Source organism: Symphalangus syndactylus, chromosome 3 (genome assembly GCF_028878055.3).
Source record: "Symphalangus syndactylus isolate Jambi chromosome 3, NHGRI_mSymSyn1-v2.1_pri, whole genome shotgun sequence".
Taxonomy (NCBI): domain Eukaryota; kingdom Metazoa; phylum Chordata; class Mammalia; order Primates; family Hylobatidae; genus Symphalangus; species Symphalangus syndactylus.
This window is the reverse complement of record NC_072425.2, coordinates 61250243-61268209: the sequence shown is the minus strand read 5'-3', so window position 1 is coordinate 61268209 and position 17967 is coordinate 61250243. Positions and strand designations below refer to the sequence as shown.

The 17967-nt window shown below is 41.8% G+C and overlaps 1 protein-coding gene across 1 annotated transcript in view; it reads right to left on the bottom strand.

The window, feature by feature from the left end:
* Positions 1–15471, bottom strand: part of RASEF (RAS and EF-hand domain containing) — a 77205-nt gene extending 61734 nt beyond the window's left edge. Inside the window, exon 1 of the mRNA XM_055272138.2 lies at positions 14766–15471. Coding sequence (XP_055128113.1) covers positions 14766–15196 — 431 coding nt within the window. The 5' untranslated portion in view covers positions 15197–15471. The remainder of the gene's footprint in view (positions 1–14765) is intronic.
* Positions 15472–17967: the final 2496 nt, after the last annotated feature.

Below are 17967 nucleotides of genomic sequence, written 5' to 3'. Positions count from 1 at the left end.
CAAGTAAAATTAGTTGTAGAGATTTTCTTATGAATTTCTTAAACACATTTCCCCTTTGAAATAAAATGCTGCCGACATCTCTAATTTGACATTTCAACAGTTAAGACCCTTTGAGAGGCTCCTGGTCTCACTCCATGGTGCTTGGGGTACATTTTCCACAAGGCAGAAGCCTCCTGAGACAGACCCCACTGCCCATCATCTGTCCACTCCACTGCTTTCCCAGCAACCTGCTCGAAAGTTTAATTACTTTTTCATTTGATTTTCTGCAGAACGGAAGGGTGATTTTCTGAAACGTGTTTTTAAAAAAAGGTAGCCAAAAATCTCATTAAAATCCGACTTTGGCACATTATTCAAGGATCAGTTGTTCTGCCACTGGTCCATTTTTGTGCTCCCAGAGCCACAGTTCACTAAAAGAGCAAACAGCCTTCAGATCTGCAAACACCATCTGCCAACAGAGTCTGACCTCAACCCCCAAGAAGAGTCAAGAAAAGAAAAACCAGTCTTCCCTTAATTGAGTCATCATCTTAACTCACTGGTTCATCAGATAAGGAAAAAGCAATTTCAGTAAGCTGTATATTTACATTTATCTTCAGTTTATATTTTTTTATCCCAAACCTTTAACATTCCATTGGTTTCCAGCTCTGTGGTCTGAGCTGCACTCCTCTCTCACCTGCTTGGATAATAACATACCCTCTGGGCAGCAAAACGAATGCAAAAGCTACTAAAGAAAATGGAAATAAATGCCTAATTGTTGCTTTAAATCCAAGTACTATACAGAAAGTTGTCATAAAGTTATTACAATAATTTGCATGAGTGGACAAGGAGAATCAACAAAGCAGTAGTATTTGTTTATCTTGGTGTGTAGTTTTTTAAGCATTCCCCTAAGACTCAAAAGAGAAAGGTTTAAAAATAATTTTTTAATTATTTTTAATAATTAATAATTATTTATAATATTATAATTATAAATATATATTATTTATAAATATATAATTATAAATAAATAATCCACTGACAGACTCCAGTGGATTCACTCAGCATGAACTATGCCCACTCCTGGCTGGGCGCCTACTTCTTATTTGTATTCAAAATAATATAACTCCATGTTTTGTGCTTACCTCTCTAAGTGGCTGAATTTCTAAAAAGATAATTTAGAACTACAGTGTCTACTTGAGGAACCTCCAAAATAAACACAATTGAAAAAGGAGTTAATGTATGAATAAAAATGGAACAGGAGTAAAACTACAAATAATATTAATATTATAATTTCAAAATGATGGCAGCACTCCAGCTATCTGAAACTCAGGTATCTGACGCCAAGAAGAATCCAAAAGGAGGTTGGAAAGTCAGAAAAAAAAAAACAATGAAAAACAGCCTCTGAGACACCCCTGCTTGGTATAGGAATAATCTACATTCAAACAGGGCTTTTAAAACACGATTCTAATGTATCTGATAATTTGTTTTCCAAAACTTCAACAGACAAAAGACCCAGGAAGGAAGGAAGTACTGATAATAGTAAAACGTCATTTGGCAGCCTGACGGCAAGGACAAACACTCCACACAGTAACTTAAAAAGCCAAGCTGAACCACCATCTCCACCAATCCCTGGGTATATCATTCTACTAACTCCCGGGATAAAACTAGACTTCATAGGATGACCCTGAGTTAGCACGGAAAGCTTCAGTGATTTTGCAAACAATTTTTCTGACCAATGCATTGCCCACGTCCACATGCTTACCAAAAGACTTGGGACAGATGATCACTGCAGTACTATGTGTGACATCCATGAAGTAGAAATTATCCAAATGGACATTTTTAGTAAACTGGATAAATCAATTGTGGTATTTTCACACTGTGGAATAGTCTACATCAATGAAAATAAAAGTTTGAAACTACAAGCTCACAAACATCATGGTGACTGAAAGAAGCCAAATGCATTGTATGAACCTATGTATGTAACATCAAAACAGAAGCAAAGGACAATGACTCCTCTGGAAAGAGGGGTCTGCAGTGATTGAGGGGGGACCCTGGGCTTCTGCAATGTAGTAAAATGTTCTGTCTCTTCACCTGCATTCTGATTTATTCAAGCATTCCATCTGAAAACTCAGCAAGCTGTGCACTTATGTTCCGTGTGCTTTTTTTGCATGTGTTTTTGTCTTTGAAGAATACATTCACAAAATATACAAAATACTTGGGAGTATATATGACTGTATCCTCAAGGTAAACTCAGTCATGAACATCTCAAAATTCAGATATCAAATAACCAGAAGCACCCCAAGGCAAAATTTTAAAGTCAGCGAAGTTTATCTCTTCTACCTCAGTTCAGCAATTTTTTTCTGGGTCTTTTCTGCCTTTTTGAAAGCATCTGCCCAGCAGATGTGGCCACATCCAACACTCTCACTTCTCATTTTCTCAGCAGAGTTTACTACACACACAAACCATTCAGGGATTCTGTTAAAATGCAGATGCTTTGGTGAGTCTGCGTTGGAACCTAGGAGTTTGCACTTCTAGAAACGCCCTTGACTAGCAGAGAGAAGATGCGATTTAACACCAGTGCCCGCTGAGCTGCTGGAAACTGAATAATGAATCTAGCAGCTTTCTTGTGGCTGCTTTAGGACCTATACCTGGTGGAACACTTCTGGCTTCCCTGTGCTCTCATATTACATCCCTGTTAGTAACTTCCAACTCGGGGACAAAAACTAGTAGTTGGGCACAGCAGATAGAACCCATTCCTACTGGAAAAAATTTCTTCCTGTTCCTTATTAAAATGTCAGCCTTTGGACTTCTTGGCACAATGCCTTCCTTTCACAGAGCATTTGCAGAAAGAAGGGAAGGAAGGAGTGAGAAGGAAGGAGAAGAAGAAGGGAAGCCAGAAAGCAGTGAATTTGCCCAGGAAAGTCCAGCAAAGCAAAATGTTTGTGTGGCTTGCTGGATGGCTATGGCTGCCCAAATCCAAGATGTATCTTCTGTGAGGTGCTCAGTTTGAAGTTATGATTATTTTGATGAAGAGTGGGATTGCAGGGTGAGGATAGAGGGGTAGGAACAAGGCTGAATAATAAGACCTCTTCTCCCAGAGGGACATCTTAGAGCCATAAGCAGATATAGGGTAAGCCTTTTCTTGGGAGATAAAAAATATTAATAACTTTAAAGTTGACTTAGAAATTTGGTACTTTGTTGTGGAGTGTTTAGGCATTTGAAAGATGGGGGGATATAATATATGCATAGGAATTTTTCCTGATTCAAATAGTTTGAATTTTTCTGTTACTTACAAGCTAGAAGCATTCAAAAATGCTCTGTGATCTTCTCACAACTGAGAATATTTGAAAAACTCTCTTAGTGGCTATGATGGTGAATTTTATTTATGTCAACTTGTCTAGGCCACAGTAGCCAGATACTTGCTCAAACATGTGAGTATGTTGCTGTGAAGGTATTCTGTACATGAGATTAACACTTAAATCAGTAGACTTCGAGTAAAGCAGTTTACCCTCCATAACGTCAGTAGGTGAGTCTCATCCATTCAGTAAAGACCTCAATAGAACAAAGACTGATCTCCCAGGAGGAAGAGGGAATTCTGCCAGCAGATGACCTTTTCACCAGGACTGCAACCTCAAACCCTCCCTGGGTCTCCAGCCTGCCATCCTGCCCTGCAGAGTTTGGACTTAGCAGCCTCCACAGTCGCATGAATCAATTTCCTAAAATCAATCTCTCTCAATCTCTCTCTTTCTAAATAATATGTAAAGATATATGTGTATACATATGGTATACAGATAACACATATATTTTATATGTGTGTCTGTGTGTATGTACATGTATGCACACATACACACATATTATTGGTTCTGATTCTCTGGAGAACTCTAACTAATACAAATGTCTTAAATCACTGCACTTTCATTGGGGCTAATCAATGTAGACCAATGTACCAGCTTCACAGTGAATATATGCTAGAACTGATGAAAAGAGGTGAATAAGAACTTTAATTGTTACTGATAAGAACCTTAATTTTAAATATCATTCAACAGGGCAGGTCACTTCCCAAGGCTCCAAGTGCTCAGCTATCCCATCATATTTTCATTTTAGCCAGGGTCATTAGGACTCTAACAACCTAATAGATTTCTGAACTTTTGTGGACTAAAGCACTTTTATTATCCTGAAGACAGCTCATTTGCTATAATCTCTTAGGAGAGGGGTGATGCATTATCCTTTTAGACCAATACAAAACCTTGAATCTGTGTACACAGAATCAATCTGACATTCATTTCTGTCTTTGTGCCTTGCTGGAGCTTCCCATGAGTTCTGTAGTCAAAATGTTGTTTTAGGACTTCTCTGCCATAATGCAGGTACCTGCAGCATCAGTTAGCTCACTCCCTAGGTCAGTAAATGAAGGATGCTAAAGCAGAAATGACTTTTCCCAGTGTGCCCCCAAGTAACAGCCACTGAAATGCAAGTCCATTAACAGCTGCACACAGCAGGCTCCAGAGGAATGCAGTGTGGACCTGATGCCGTTTCGCACCGTGGTTGTCCTGTTAGCACAGACTGTCCACCTGTGTTGTCTGGGTCCTCTCAGATCCTTGTGCATTTTGTCCTTGCTCCACTAACTAAGCAGCCACAACCCTACACCTCCATTAAGCTACCTTCACCTTCAGAAAAAAAAAAAAAAAAAAAAAAAAAACCTGCAAAATCCTGTATTTTCATGTTTAAACGTTTTTTCAGATTATTTTTTAACTCTTAGGCTCAGGGGTACATGTGCAGGTTTGTTATACAGGTAAACTCGTGTCATGAGGCTCTGTTGTACAGATTATTTCATCACCCAGGTACTAAGCCTAGTACCCAATAGTTATCATTTTTAAGATACCCACAGGTACTCTGAACTACTGTATTTCTATGTCTGTTAAGAATCTCGCATGACTTTTTTTACTGTGCTAGTATTTTATTAGGATTATTCCTGCTTATTTGAGTATTCCCATTATAGAAGTACAGATACCGAGTTGTCTGCACCATTCCTACTTTTTTTTCCATATGCCCTGTGTATGTTTGCAGAACACTAGGCTTTTCCGGAATGTATACACTGTGTTCAAGCAGAAATGCCTACACTATACTTCATTCATTAGCATCCCCAAGCAAACCATATCTGCCAGTTTGAAGTACATGCTATACCAAGAGATCCCCAAGGAGGAAAAGAAAAAGTATTTTGCTCTGCAAACACTATCACTAGTTTACAGCATTCCCATCAGAAAACATGACACAGGAGTATTCTAAAATGGATTTTCTAAACAAATGTGGGTTGGCTCTTCATGAATTCTTCCACCTCAGCTCAGAACAGACTGTAATTCTGTTTGATAGAAGCAAGAATTATGAGGTGACTGTGTCATCCCAAGGGATGAAATGGCAGAGTCCACCAAGCTAGGCAGATGGGCAACAAATCAGGAAATGCTGCCTAAACCTCCCATAAGCCCTTCACCCTTGCACCAGGCAGCTACAGGGAGCTAACAATAGGTGATACTTTCACCACTGCATTCGGATTTCAGAATAAATAACTCCTTTTGTACCTTTTTGCTTTCTATCTAGACATTTAAAATATATAATTGATCAAAGATACTATTATGATGAAATGGCCATCTGAGCATGCGCCATACTTTTATAGTTGTAAATGATCACAGAGGGCATCAAGGCTGAACATTCCCAGAAGACACCCCAAAACTAAATTTTAAAAATTGAAATTGAAGATAGTGGCTGCTCTTGGTGTGCACGTGGTGGGAAGGAGCTCTCAGAACACGCCACTACCTTGGGTGTTTCTGCCTGGTCACTTAAAAATGAAAGACAAAGACAGATACACATGAGAACATTTAAGGAACAAAGTTTGACTGAACCTGTTATGAGACTACTCCAAAACAAAACAAAAAAAGAAAAAAGAAAAAAAAAGAGGAAAAGTAACCCAGACACATAGCTTTTGTGGCTGTTCAAATTTCTTAGCCCTAAAATACAACTTTTGCCTAACAGACAAAGAATTCCAACAATGAAAGAAAACAATACTACAATACCAGAAAATATGGCCTCTTATAACTAAATTCCTTTATTTTTTTAATCACAAATCATTTCATTCCAATTGACTTTTCACACGTCTTAAAAACTGTGACAGCCAAGTACTTCCAGCTTCAGATGAAGAGAAAGAAAAATATCAGAGTAATAGGTATCCTGGACATCCCAATGCATCCATAGCTCAGCCCTCCTCCCCTAGGACATACCCATTAGGGCAGCATAACCTGGAAGTAGAAAATATTATACAACAACATCTGTTGAGCCTGAGCAAGATAACTCTGCAAAGTACAATAACATCTAAGAGCAAACAAGAAAATAAAGATAAACTGTCACTGGGTCAAAAGGGTATCCCACAAACTTAGAAGAGAAATAAGTAACACCATTAAAGTTCTAAGTTAGGATGTCATGGAACAACATGCTCGAATCAACAGGGATCTTCAAAATGAGATCAAACCTAACATTTGAATTAACCAGGGCACATTCACAGGTTGCACACTGGAAATGCTGTCTCTTTAGCTATGCAAAATTGCAAATTTGCACTTAAAATCCAGCATCACTGTCAACATTGGACCTGCATCCTGCATGGCAGCTGCTGTCCAGAGCTGAAAAGTGGCCGAGCTGAGAAGTGGCTTTCCTCCTAGCATATAAAGCAGAGCGTCTTACTGGCCATAGACTCCACATCACTGGGTCATCGTTACCTGCCTGGCTCTGGAGGCCTCCACGTTTGTGAACCCTCCTCCATCAACCACAGCCCACAGTGTAGTAAGAGCGGAAGGAGCTTGGAGGTCATTTGACAGGGACCTGCAGTCCTATTGATGATGGACTACAAAAGAAAGAAGTTTTGGCACACTCCAGCCTTGCAAAGGAAGGCGTGAAGGCGCCACTTCTCTGTGATAGAGGGGTGGAAACTCCCTGAGTGTAGCTGGTCTGTTTGATTTCTGACCACCACTGAGAGCTGGACCCAGGCCATCTACCTCGTGATTCCTGCTACTTTATATCCTCACTGATGTCATCACCTTCTGAATAGAGAGAAGCCAGCCAAGCAACTTGGACTTTTGGCAGGAGACTATTTCTAAGTACTCAGTGCCTCGTGCAGTCCTGGGCATACAGTGGACACACACACACACACACACACAAAAAGTTTGTTAAGTGAAGGAATCAATGAGTAAATAAATGAATGAATGAAAAATAGGAAAAACGACGAGAAGAGTTTCTTCTGTGGGAAAATAACACAGACGTTCCTTGTTTAGGATTGGGAGATTTAAGATTTACTTTTTCCATAGTGTTATGCCCTCAATTTAAATGACAGAGGAGATAAATACACATTGAGAAATGAAACACTTATGTTTTCCGTCCTATACAGTTCTTGAGGATTTCAAGTCCCATTAGAATATTTCTCATACTTGATTAACATGTAGACCTTATTAAAGACTCTTGTGAGGCTGTGCGCAGTGGCTCATGCCTGTCATCCCAACACTTTGGGAGGCAGAGGAGGGTGGATCACCTGACTCCAGGAGTTCAAGACCAGCATGGCCAACATAGTACTATCTGTACTAAAAATACAAAAATTAGCCGGGTGTGGTAGTGCATGCCTGTGATCCCAGCTACTCAGGAGGCTGAGGCAGGAGAATCACTTGAACCCGGGAGGCAAAGGTTGCAGTGAGCTGAGATCACGCCACTGCACTCCAGCCAGGGTGACAGAGTGAGACTCCGTCTCCAAAAAAAAAAAAAAAAAAAGAATCCTGTGAATTCCAGAGTTGACTTAAACATTGCTTATAACACATTACACTTAACTATGAACAAACATAAATCAGATATAAACTTCCTTGTACCAACAGCATCAGTACATTTCTAAAACCGACACACATTTACAAAATCAATGACATCAGAATTAGCAATAGTCAGCTAATCTGACAGGGGATGTAGTTTTCCAAGCTAAATCTCCACAGTCAATGTCAGTGTGGGACTGGCTCATACATGGCTATCTTGAGCACATTTCTATGATCAAAACCCCATTCTCCCATCACTTTTGTATTGAGACCACAGAAAATCCAGCACTCTGTTGTCAGTCACCTTCAGATTATGTGAACACATGGCTCACATGCACAGCCCACCCTTCTGCCTTCCGTTTTTAGCCCATGACAATGCACACAGTGTTAGGGGGCCTCACGAACACAAAGGCAGCTTTTGAAATTGTGTAGCCAAATTTGTAATGTAAGAGTCATCCAAATCTGTAATGCAGGTGATTTGGAATGAGCTCACATCAATTTATTTTACATTATTGCCAAAATGAAAATAAGAATATTTGGTCTCCTAAAACTCCCAAAGATATACATAAGGACCCCGAAGGGTCTATGGCTCCCAATTTGAGAAACATTCGATGTGAAACATCCATAGTCCAGAATGAGTGGTGTTTTGGTGAGCCAGGAGGAATTTTCCCATTCATTATTCCACATCCCAGATCCTTCAGGTGTCAGAAACTCCTGAGTATTTAAGAAGGTGAGAAACAAGGTCAGGGTCAGGCATGTATAGCACCTAGTGAGATGTCAATGGCAATGTCAGTATTGGGTGAACTAGAGAAAGGATCAAAGAAACATTCACACTACTGGAGCTGTATATCCTGTTTTTATAAAACATATAGACTAAGGCCTTAAGGGTTAAAATTCACTCTTCTTATAATTATTCTGACAAAAGCAATTATAATTTGGAAGACGCTGAATATTTATAAGGTGAAGCAATGAACTTGTTTGTTTGACAAAATAATTCTAAAGAAATCCTATGTGTCACAGATAAATTCCACCATTAGAACTTCCCTCTGCGAGACAGACAGTGTTTACTTTCCATTTTACAACCTCATATGAGACTAATACAGTCAGGTGAGGCAGCACTGAACACTCAGAATAAATATTCTCTTCCCATTTCCCTCTTCTGACTATATACTGCACTCAAGTGCTACCTAAATTGTAGTAAGTTATACATGAAGCAAGAATGTATACTGTATATACTCTCTTAGGAGAGAAAAAGGATTCAAAACACATTTGGAATCACCATGGCACACTAACCTTTCCCCATATGATGCAGCCACTTTCATTTTACAAATGAAAAAAGATTGGATAACCTGGGCAGAAAATAAGAAACAGATAAAGATTTTTACACGCTTAAAGAGATAGGGGTAGTGTAACTGAATTTAACAGTAATTTTAGAGAAGAGTAAATCCCAAGTTCAGGTTCGAGGAAAAGCTAGGGAAGAGTCTGTAGTTCTGGGAGTACAGTCTCCCTGATAACACTAAGTTTTAAGACTTTTTCTTTTTAAGCCTTTTTCTTTTTGCATAAACCAAAAGGATAGAATAAATCATCTTTCTTCAAATTCTGAGAGCAAAGCTCTGAGTAATCAGTGAATTCTGAGGGTCACAGCAGGCCACTGCCCAGATGGCTAACACTGAGAGGCTTCTAAGGACTAGAAGGCCAGAATACCTTTCCAAAATCTGAAAGCCAAAAAAAAAATTACTACCTTGAGATTAAATTCAAATAAGACAGAACCAGAAGTGGCCACCATCCAGCAAGTAGGGCCCATAAAACCTAAGGCATGCACAGATTCACACAAGACCCACGAGGAAGGATCAAAGGTTCATTCCCCCTAAGATCTGGAGCAAGGCAAGGATGCCCGCTCTCACCACTCCCTCTCAATATAGTACTGGAAGTCCCAGCCAGAGCAATCAGGCAAGAGAAAGAAATAAACCCATCCAAATTAGAAAAGAGGAAGTCAAATTATCTCTGTTGGCTGACAATATAATCTTATATCTAGAAAACTCTGAAGACTCCTGTAAAAGACTCCTAAGCTTTGATAAACGAATTCAGTTAATTCTCAGGATACAAAAATCAATGTACAAAAATCCGTAGCATTTCTATACACCAATAATGAGCTGTAGTTATTAAGAGACAGGTTTCTCCCACTCAGCAGAGTAATGATACACATAACTGTGACAGAGGACACATTAAAGAGAAAAAGCAAAAAGCTACAGAATAGCAAGTTAGAAAACAAGGAGATACAGATACAGACATAAACAGACACAGATGTTAGGATCCCGGTTCAGAATCCAGAAAAGGTAAAGAAACCTCCAGAAAACCTATGCTGAGCACACTGATAGATCCCAAATCTGGTACTCAAGGTAACCACCCCATACAGTCAAAAGTATCCTTGAACCTCATCTAGGACTTGGGTGTAGCCCACCACCATGTTGCAAAGCTAGAACACATCTTCTCTTCTTGGATGAGAGCCAGATATTACTGGCCATGAGCATGAAAAAATACATACATATGTATATACTCATATATATATTCATATATACATATATACATATATTCATATATATACCTATATTCATATACATATATATGTATATGTATAACATGAATATAGGTATATATACGAATATACATATACTTACATATGTATACGTACATATACGAATATACATACATATACGAATATACATACATATATATTCGTCTTTAAATACCACAAACACATCTCAAAGCACCAAGATGCTCACATGTGGAAGATACTCAAGAGCTGAGATCAAAGAGAAAAGAGCTGATTTACCTCTCTCATCTCAAGGTGGCTCAGGGCCACCTTTCTACTAAGTGGAAAGAGGGGAAACTGAGGCAAGATGGAATCCATCAGTCTCTCTTCCTTTCCCCTCCATCTGATCTCTGTGTTTCACTCCCTCTCACCATGTCCCCCTCTGCCACTCTGTCTCTGGCCTTCTCTCCTGCTCTCCGGCTCACTCCTGATGTATTTATGTCTTTCTTTGCCTCTGTCTCTTGTCTCCCTTTTCTATCTTGTCAAGCACCGCATCACGTAAATTAAGGGAGCTGTGAAGCAACTACACTATTACAAAACAAGGCAATCATTCTGAAAAGGGCTAAACTAGAACCCAAGAAGGGGAAATGGAGAAGCAACCCTCACCAGTACTGAAACCTTGCCTCTGCCTACTGGCAGCTACTTGTTTTTAAAAATTTCCCAATTAAATAGGATTGCTGTCCAATGGGTGAGCCTTTCCTCTTGAGTTTAATAAGGTAAGCCGTTTTGCCAATCTCTATACAATTCACATATGGAACATTTTGGTTCCTCTCAATTAAATTTGTTTTTAAATTACCAAATAAAAGAATCTCCTTCAACATTGTGCATGTAGAAACATCGCAAACCGTGTGAAACAGTTAACGGTGCTGATTTTGACGTCTCAACAAATCCCAGCCTAGCACTGCCTGGCAGGTCACCCATCACTAAACCTGTCACACCCTCAGGTACCTGACCTGAGGCTGTCCCTCCTTTGGATACTGTTGGGATACCTGTGCCCACTCACAGACCCACAGTGGTTCCAGTGCCAGCTGCACCCTCACATTCCTGTTTGTGAGAATGTGGGGTTTTCTAAGTTAATTTATCAGCGTGAATCAATTCACAGATAACACTCAAAATTGCTGCAAATGGAGTTGAGAAAACACTGAAAAGCTTCAGTTCTGACTAGAGGTCAGAGAAGAGGCCCTCATCCCTCCTCTCAGCCATCCATCAGATGCTCAATACACACACACACACACACACACACACACACAGCCTATTTCCTTCTCTTGGCAATCTTTGAACACCAAGACTGGCTCACAACAGTAACCGAAAGAAAAGTGAGAGAACCTGCAAAAGAAGTGGAGAAAATGCTCACAGCATGAACTACACTCTCTCTCAAAATGCAGATATGTGAAACAAGAATCAAAGAATACTGATTTATTCTATTCATTCAGCAAACATTTACTGAGTATCTCCTGAGTATGAAACTCCCTTTTCACCAAGACAATGACCTAGGCATCAGAAACTGGCAAGGCTATAAGTTGGCTCTCTGCCCTGCCCCTCCACCCTCAACACCCACACATTTTCTTCCTACTTCCAGGACTTTTCTTAGCCTGGTAGCACCTGCCCTCCCAAATTCTCTTATGTAACTACATCACATTGTCCTGCTGCCTTCACCTGTTGGCTGACCTTATCAAACTGACCAGGAAGTGGTCAAGGCCCATCCTGACCTTGCAGACCCTTCAGACCTGCCATGCTCAGCTTACCAGGTCACATAACTCCTTGGACACTCCTTCCTCAGCCTTCAAAAGAAAAAGTTCCTCAATTTTCTAAAAGAAAATGAACTCAAGAATGACACACATCCCAAAGGCCACTTTCATCCCTTCATGATGCAATATCATCTTCCCTCTAACATCACGATTACTGATGACTGGGGAGTTTAACCCAAAATTGCTTAATATTTTGCTTGAAAGATTCTTTAAATGAAAATCAACAGTGTCATGCTTTGCCTTTATAGGAACCAAACATTTTCCTACTTAATATCCATTCTTCTCAAACTGGATGTGAACACTCCCCAGGATAGCCCTGGGGCAGGCTGTCCCCAGGGATAAGATTGAGTGCCAGGTGGGAAACAAAGCCACAAGTTGGAACAGCACACCTTCCTGGAAAGACAATTCTCCCTTCAGAAGAAACTCTACTTTATATGAAAACAAGTCCCAAAATACTGTATACAAAGATGAACAACTTAATGACTTTTTAAAGAAAAGCTCAAGACTTCAAAGAAAATTCTTGCTTGAAGCCGTCTGTTGGGCTACGTCCACAATACAGGGAGTTTCCTACAAATGTTCTTTGCCTTTAAATGTTCTTCGATGAAGTTGTTGGAAAAATGTTTCATCCACACCATGAGCATCCTGAGGGCATGAACTACATACCATCCTTCTCTTTGTCCCCAGCAACCTAGGACAGTACCTAAGCCAGTATTTGGCATATGGCAGGCAATTGGTAATGTTTGTGGAATACATTTGGCTGAAATAATGCCGACAGCATTATCAATAACAAAAAAATGTTTAAATCACATTTGGATGGAAGGAAGGAAAGGTGAACAGCTGTATGAGGAAGTGAAGTAGAATTAATCCAATTTACCAAAACAGCGGATGGCTGCCATGGTAACAATCTGATGCAGCAACTCAGTTTAGATCTCTTCCACTTGAGCATGAGAGGAAGACAAATATTGTACTTGTTAATCTCACATCAGGAGGTGAGGCTTAGGACAAAAGTCTACCAGGTGACACCGGTGTCCATTAAATGTAGTAATCTCTGAAGAATCTGGAAAGGCAACATGATAATAATAATTCCACCAATAATATTAATTCCTGGTTTGTATACTGATCCAGGTCATTTCAATCATTTAAGATTGTGTGTGAAATATTTGTTGCTGAGACTAGACAACTGTGAAAAACAGATCCACATGTATGCATACATCATATCCAATATGATGTGGACTCACCCTGCCTCATTCCTATAATTCTTACTTTTTTTAACTAGCTGCACCCAAACTAAGTTACAGATGAAAGATGAATCAAAGAAAGAGTATAGGTTGTAGCAGTGTTTAAATTTTGCTACTTCCCTGGTTGGGGAGTAACTCATTTGTAAATAATAGAAAAGATCGTTACATACCCACTTCCTCTACACAACCCTTCTATGGCAGTGAGTCACTCTCCATGCCCAATATTCCCCTTACTTTCCAAGCTGGAGGGAGAAGTTGGGAGGAGGAGGAAGTGAGGACTTCCAATGAACAAGCACACTGACAACCTTCCAGGGATACTTCCTTTTCAGTGTTCTGTCTCAGATGTGCAAACTGCCAACCAAAATGATGCCTTTCAGAGCGTCTTAATAACGACAGCCAGAGCTCAGCAAAATTTCAGCTAAAATCCAAACATAAAGCAGAAAAACACTTAACAGCGCTGAAATGGGTGTATCACCGGGGCATGAAGTGAAAAATAGCAGCTGGAGACACCCACCACACCAAGGCATGGACAAATGCAAACGAAACTCAAAGAAGAAAATCTGAGCCTCTCTCCCTCCAGGCCCTGAAATCCCACCTGCAGGCATCCCCTTACCTCCTGATAATTAAGTCCGTGACCTGACACTTTATTTCTGTCAGAGCAATAAGAGCAGAGAATATACTGTGTCATTTTATAATTTCATTCCATCACATAAAAAGTGAGTTTTTCAGTTCACAAAATGTGGGGTCAGATCTCTGCTGTTTAACTGGGCAAGTCCCTTAACGTCTAATTTCTAGGTCTAAGTTCAGAAATAAGCTAGCCTACCTTCTAGTGATGTTATGAAAATTAAATGCGTGAACTCTGAAAAATGCCTAGCAGGTACATCAATGAATATTTGTGTCCAGCAATATAAAAGCCCAACAAAGTTTCCTTTTCTATACAGTCTTAGGAAAACGACAAATCAGAAAACTACAGAGGACGCCAAATTGGCAAACAGCCCGGGCCCCAGCCCTGGGGTGAGAGCCTAAGGCCTGGGGTAGAAGGTGACATAACCAGGACGCGGTGAGATGTGGGGCGCGCGCCTAAACTCGCGCGGGGCGCCAGCGGCTGCAGATTTCAGGAGAGCTCCTGTAATTAACACGCTGCCCTTTGCAGGCTCAGGATTCAGCACGTAAAACTTTCTCCCCAAACGCTGACTCTCTGACTCCCTTTTCTTAACTCTAGCGGATCTTGGAAAAGTCAAAGCGAGTAGGTAAAGGAAGACAAGCAACTCACAGAGAAGGGGGGGGGTGGCGGGGATTGGGTCTGCACACCTGCAAGTAAGTGGGAAGAAGAAAGCAGGAAGCGCCAGAATCACCTCCCGCCCCTAGCTCACACTCGCACCTGGGAATGAACTTGGCTTCGTCCCCGAGTCGCGCCTGGAAATCCTGCCAAGCCCGGCCGGGACTCGCCGGGCCCCACGAGGTGGCCAGCGCCGCGGCCGCGTCCTCGTCGCCCTCGTCCTCCTCGCTGTCGTGTGTCTCCGGCCCCGCCTCAGCCACGGCGGGCGCGGGATCCAGCGGACCCCAGTCCCGGCGCCGCCCCCCGCGGAGGGCCCCGAGGAAGCCACGCGCGAACTCCTGGAAGGTGATGGCGCCGTCACGGTCGGCGTCCAGCCGCTGGAATACTGCCTCGGCGTCGGCCGGCCGCACCCGTAGCTCCGTGCACAGTGCCCGGAACTCCTCGCGCTCCAGGCGCCCCGAGCGGTTCGCGTCGCAGGCGGCGAAGACGGAGCGCAGCCGGGCCAGTTCCTCTCCGTCCCCATCCGCCTCCATCCCGCTTGGCGGGTGCGGCCGAGAGGGCTCCGGAGCGCCAGGGGGCGCAGGGCCTTCCCTGGAAGGAGGGAGCCACCTGCTGCCGCCGGGAGGCCCGGCGAGTTTGGCTCCTCCGGCTGGTTTGGCCACTTGCGGGAACGTCGGGCGGGGCAAGGAACGTCGGGGGTGGCCGGGCGGCTCCCTTCGACGACGGTTCGGGCCAGCCCCCAACAGGTCCCGGGAGCGGTGGGGTGCGCTCGGGCTCCAGGCACCTCGAAGGAGCGCCTCCCGCGACTGAGCGCCCGCGCGCCGAGGTGTCCCTCACCACTCTCCCGGCGGTTGCGGCTCCGCCCAGCCAGGGAGGAGGAGCGCGCGCCTCCGCTTCTCTAGTTCCCACGCCCCGGAGCCCACCGCTGCTTTCCGCGCAGGAGGGGGAGACCTGGCTGGCCGGAACTGGGGTTCGGGGGGAGCATTGCCTTTCGGCGTAAGAGCTGCTCGGGTAGAGCCCAGCGCTCCGCTTCTCCACAGAACGTGCTGGCGCGCGCGTGAGAAGCTAACCGGACAGAGGTAAGGTAGGTAGGGGTAGGATTCCGAATGAGTTTATTCTCGCAACTTGATAAACTTCTTTATATAGAAGTTTCTTACAAACCAAAGTACAAGATTTACCAGAAGACCCCATTCTCAATTTTACTGGCTTTCGTTAACGCATTTTTGTGCGTCTAACGTTAAGGTCCCACTGCTTAAACACGGATCTTCCAGATCTCCAATTCCACATTTTTTCTCAATCCTTGTCTCCTAAACCTGAGAAGAAATTTGATAAACAAAATCGTTTGGCAGACAGCATTGTTTAAACAAAGACTGAGGTCGTTTTGTAGGTTTTTTTATTTAAACAAACCTCTGTGGAAATTACATATCCAAAGGTAGGTTACCCTTTGGTTTTAAACACTTTTTTCGACAATACTATTGTTCCTTTAATACTGCTTAATGGATATGAGATCTTTAAAATCCACCCATTTTGATCCTTTTAAACACTTTTCCAGGAGACCTTCAGTCTGTCATACGGCTTATGTAACCGTGCCTTTATTCTCATAGCCTGTGAAGATACATTTGGCTCATTTTTACTTTATTTACATTATCCATTTCCTCCACATTTTAGACTTTCTGACTATGTATTTTTCTTTTATCTCATTCTGGATTCTCTTTATCGTTTATTACTTTGATTTTTAAAAAATGTGATCATTAAGTAATTACTGACACGTTCCTGCCAGGCTAGTGTTCTTAAACATAAAGCTAAGTGCTAAACATCTGAGGAACTATTTCCTCTTGAATTGTACAATAAACGTGGTAAACACTAACAGCTTCTATTAAACTGTAACTACTGCTGATAACCCACATCTGCAAATTTAACTGGTAAGTTATGAGAGGCATTCCATTAGAAGTCCTGGTCTCAGCAACCTAATTGCTAAGTGAATATAGTTGTATACAGTTGGACAGCTAATACAATGAAATGAATCTTATCATTAGTGCAATGTAAGTTGTTATTGATTTTGAGCTTATGTGCTTTCTTGTTTATTCTAAAGATTGATTTTTCCATATGAATTAAAAAGTGGCTGGCTTGGTAATGCCTTTAAAGCTTTACAAATGTACTTATTAAACTAAATCTTTGAACTATTATATTTATACTGTTAGCAATTAATGGATATCTATGTCTTTAAAAATAGATGCTTTCATGTTTTTAACTGCTTAGGCAGAAGTGCTTTTCTGAAGACTGCTTGTACAACTTTATTCCTGAATTTTCACGCTGACCTTTGTGCTCATTATTTCTGAATTCTTATGTTCTGTGACCTGCTTTGCCCTTTCCCTAAGTCCCTTCATTGAAGAGTCATCAAGAAACACAAATTGGCCTGGCACAGTGGCTCATGCCTGTAATCCCAGCACTTTGGGAGGCTGAGGTGGGTGGATCACTTGAAGTCAGGAGTTCGAAACCAGCCTGACCAACATGGTGAAAGCCTGTCTCTACTAAAAATACAAAAAATTAGCTGGGCGTGGTGGCGGGCAACTTTAGTCCCAGCAACTCAGATGGCTAAGGCAGGAGAATCACTCGAACTAGAGAGGCAGAGGTTGCAGTGAGCCAAGATCATGCCACTGCACTCCAGCCTGGGCAACAGAGCAAGACTATGTCTCAAAACAAAAAACAAAAACAAAAAAAAACACAAATTATTCCAAATGTCTTGTGCATGCATTTTTCTTATTTCTACCAATATTAATATACTTCAGACCTACGATATCAGTTATTTATCACTGCATAACAACAGTAGTGATTTAAAAGTGCTACCATTGTATTTGTTCATAATTCCATTATCATCAGTTTGGGCAGGGCTCAGCTAGGTGGTTTGTCTGCTGCCTTGCCTGGGATCTCTTAAGTGGATTTCTTGTTGACTCAATTGGGGCTGGATGGTTATAGAGTCTCACTCATTTTTCTGGAAGCTGGTGCTGGCTGTTGGCTGGGCCATATGTCTTCAGGAAGCTAGCATGGGTTTTGTCACATGGTGGCAATGTTCCAAGTGAGAAAGCCCCAATGTACAAGTGCTCTTCAAGCTTTAGCTTGTGTCATATTTGCTGATATTCCATTGACAAGTCACATTGGCAAGTCACATGGCCAAGCCCTAAGTCAGTGTGGGAGGGGACTGCAAAAAAACAGGGATACAGAGAAATGTACTTCATTGGAGGCCCTTACTGTTACAATATACCACACCTAAGGTAAAGGGAGAGCTTCTAATATATTCTCCCAG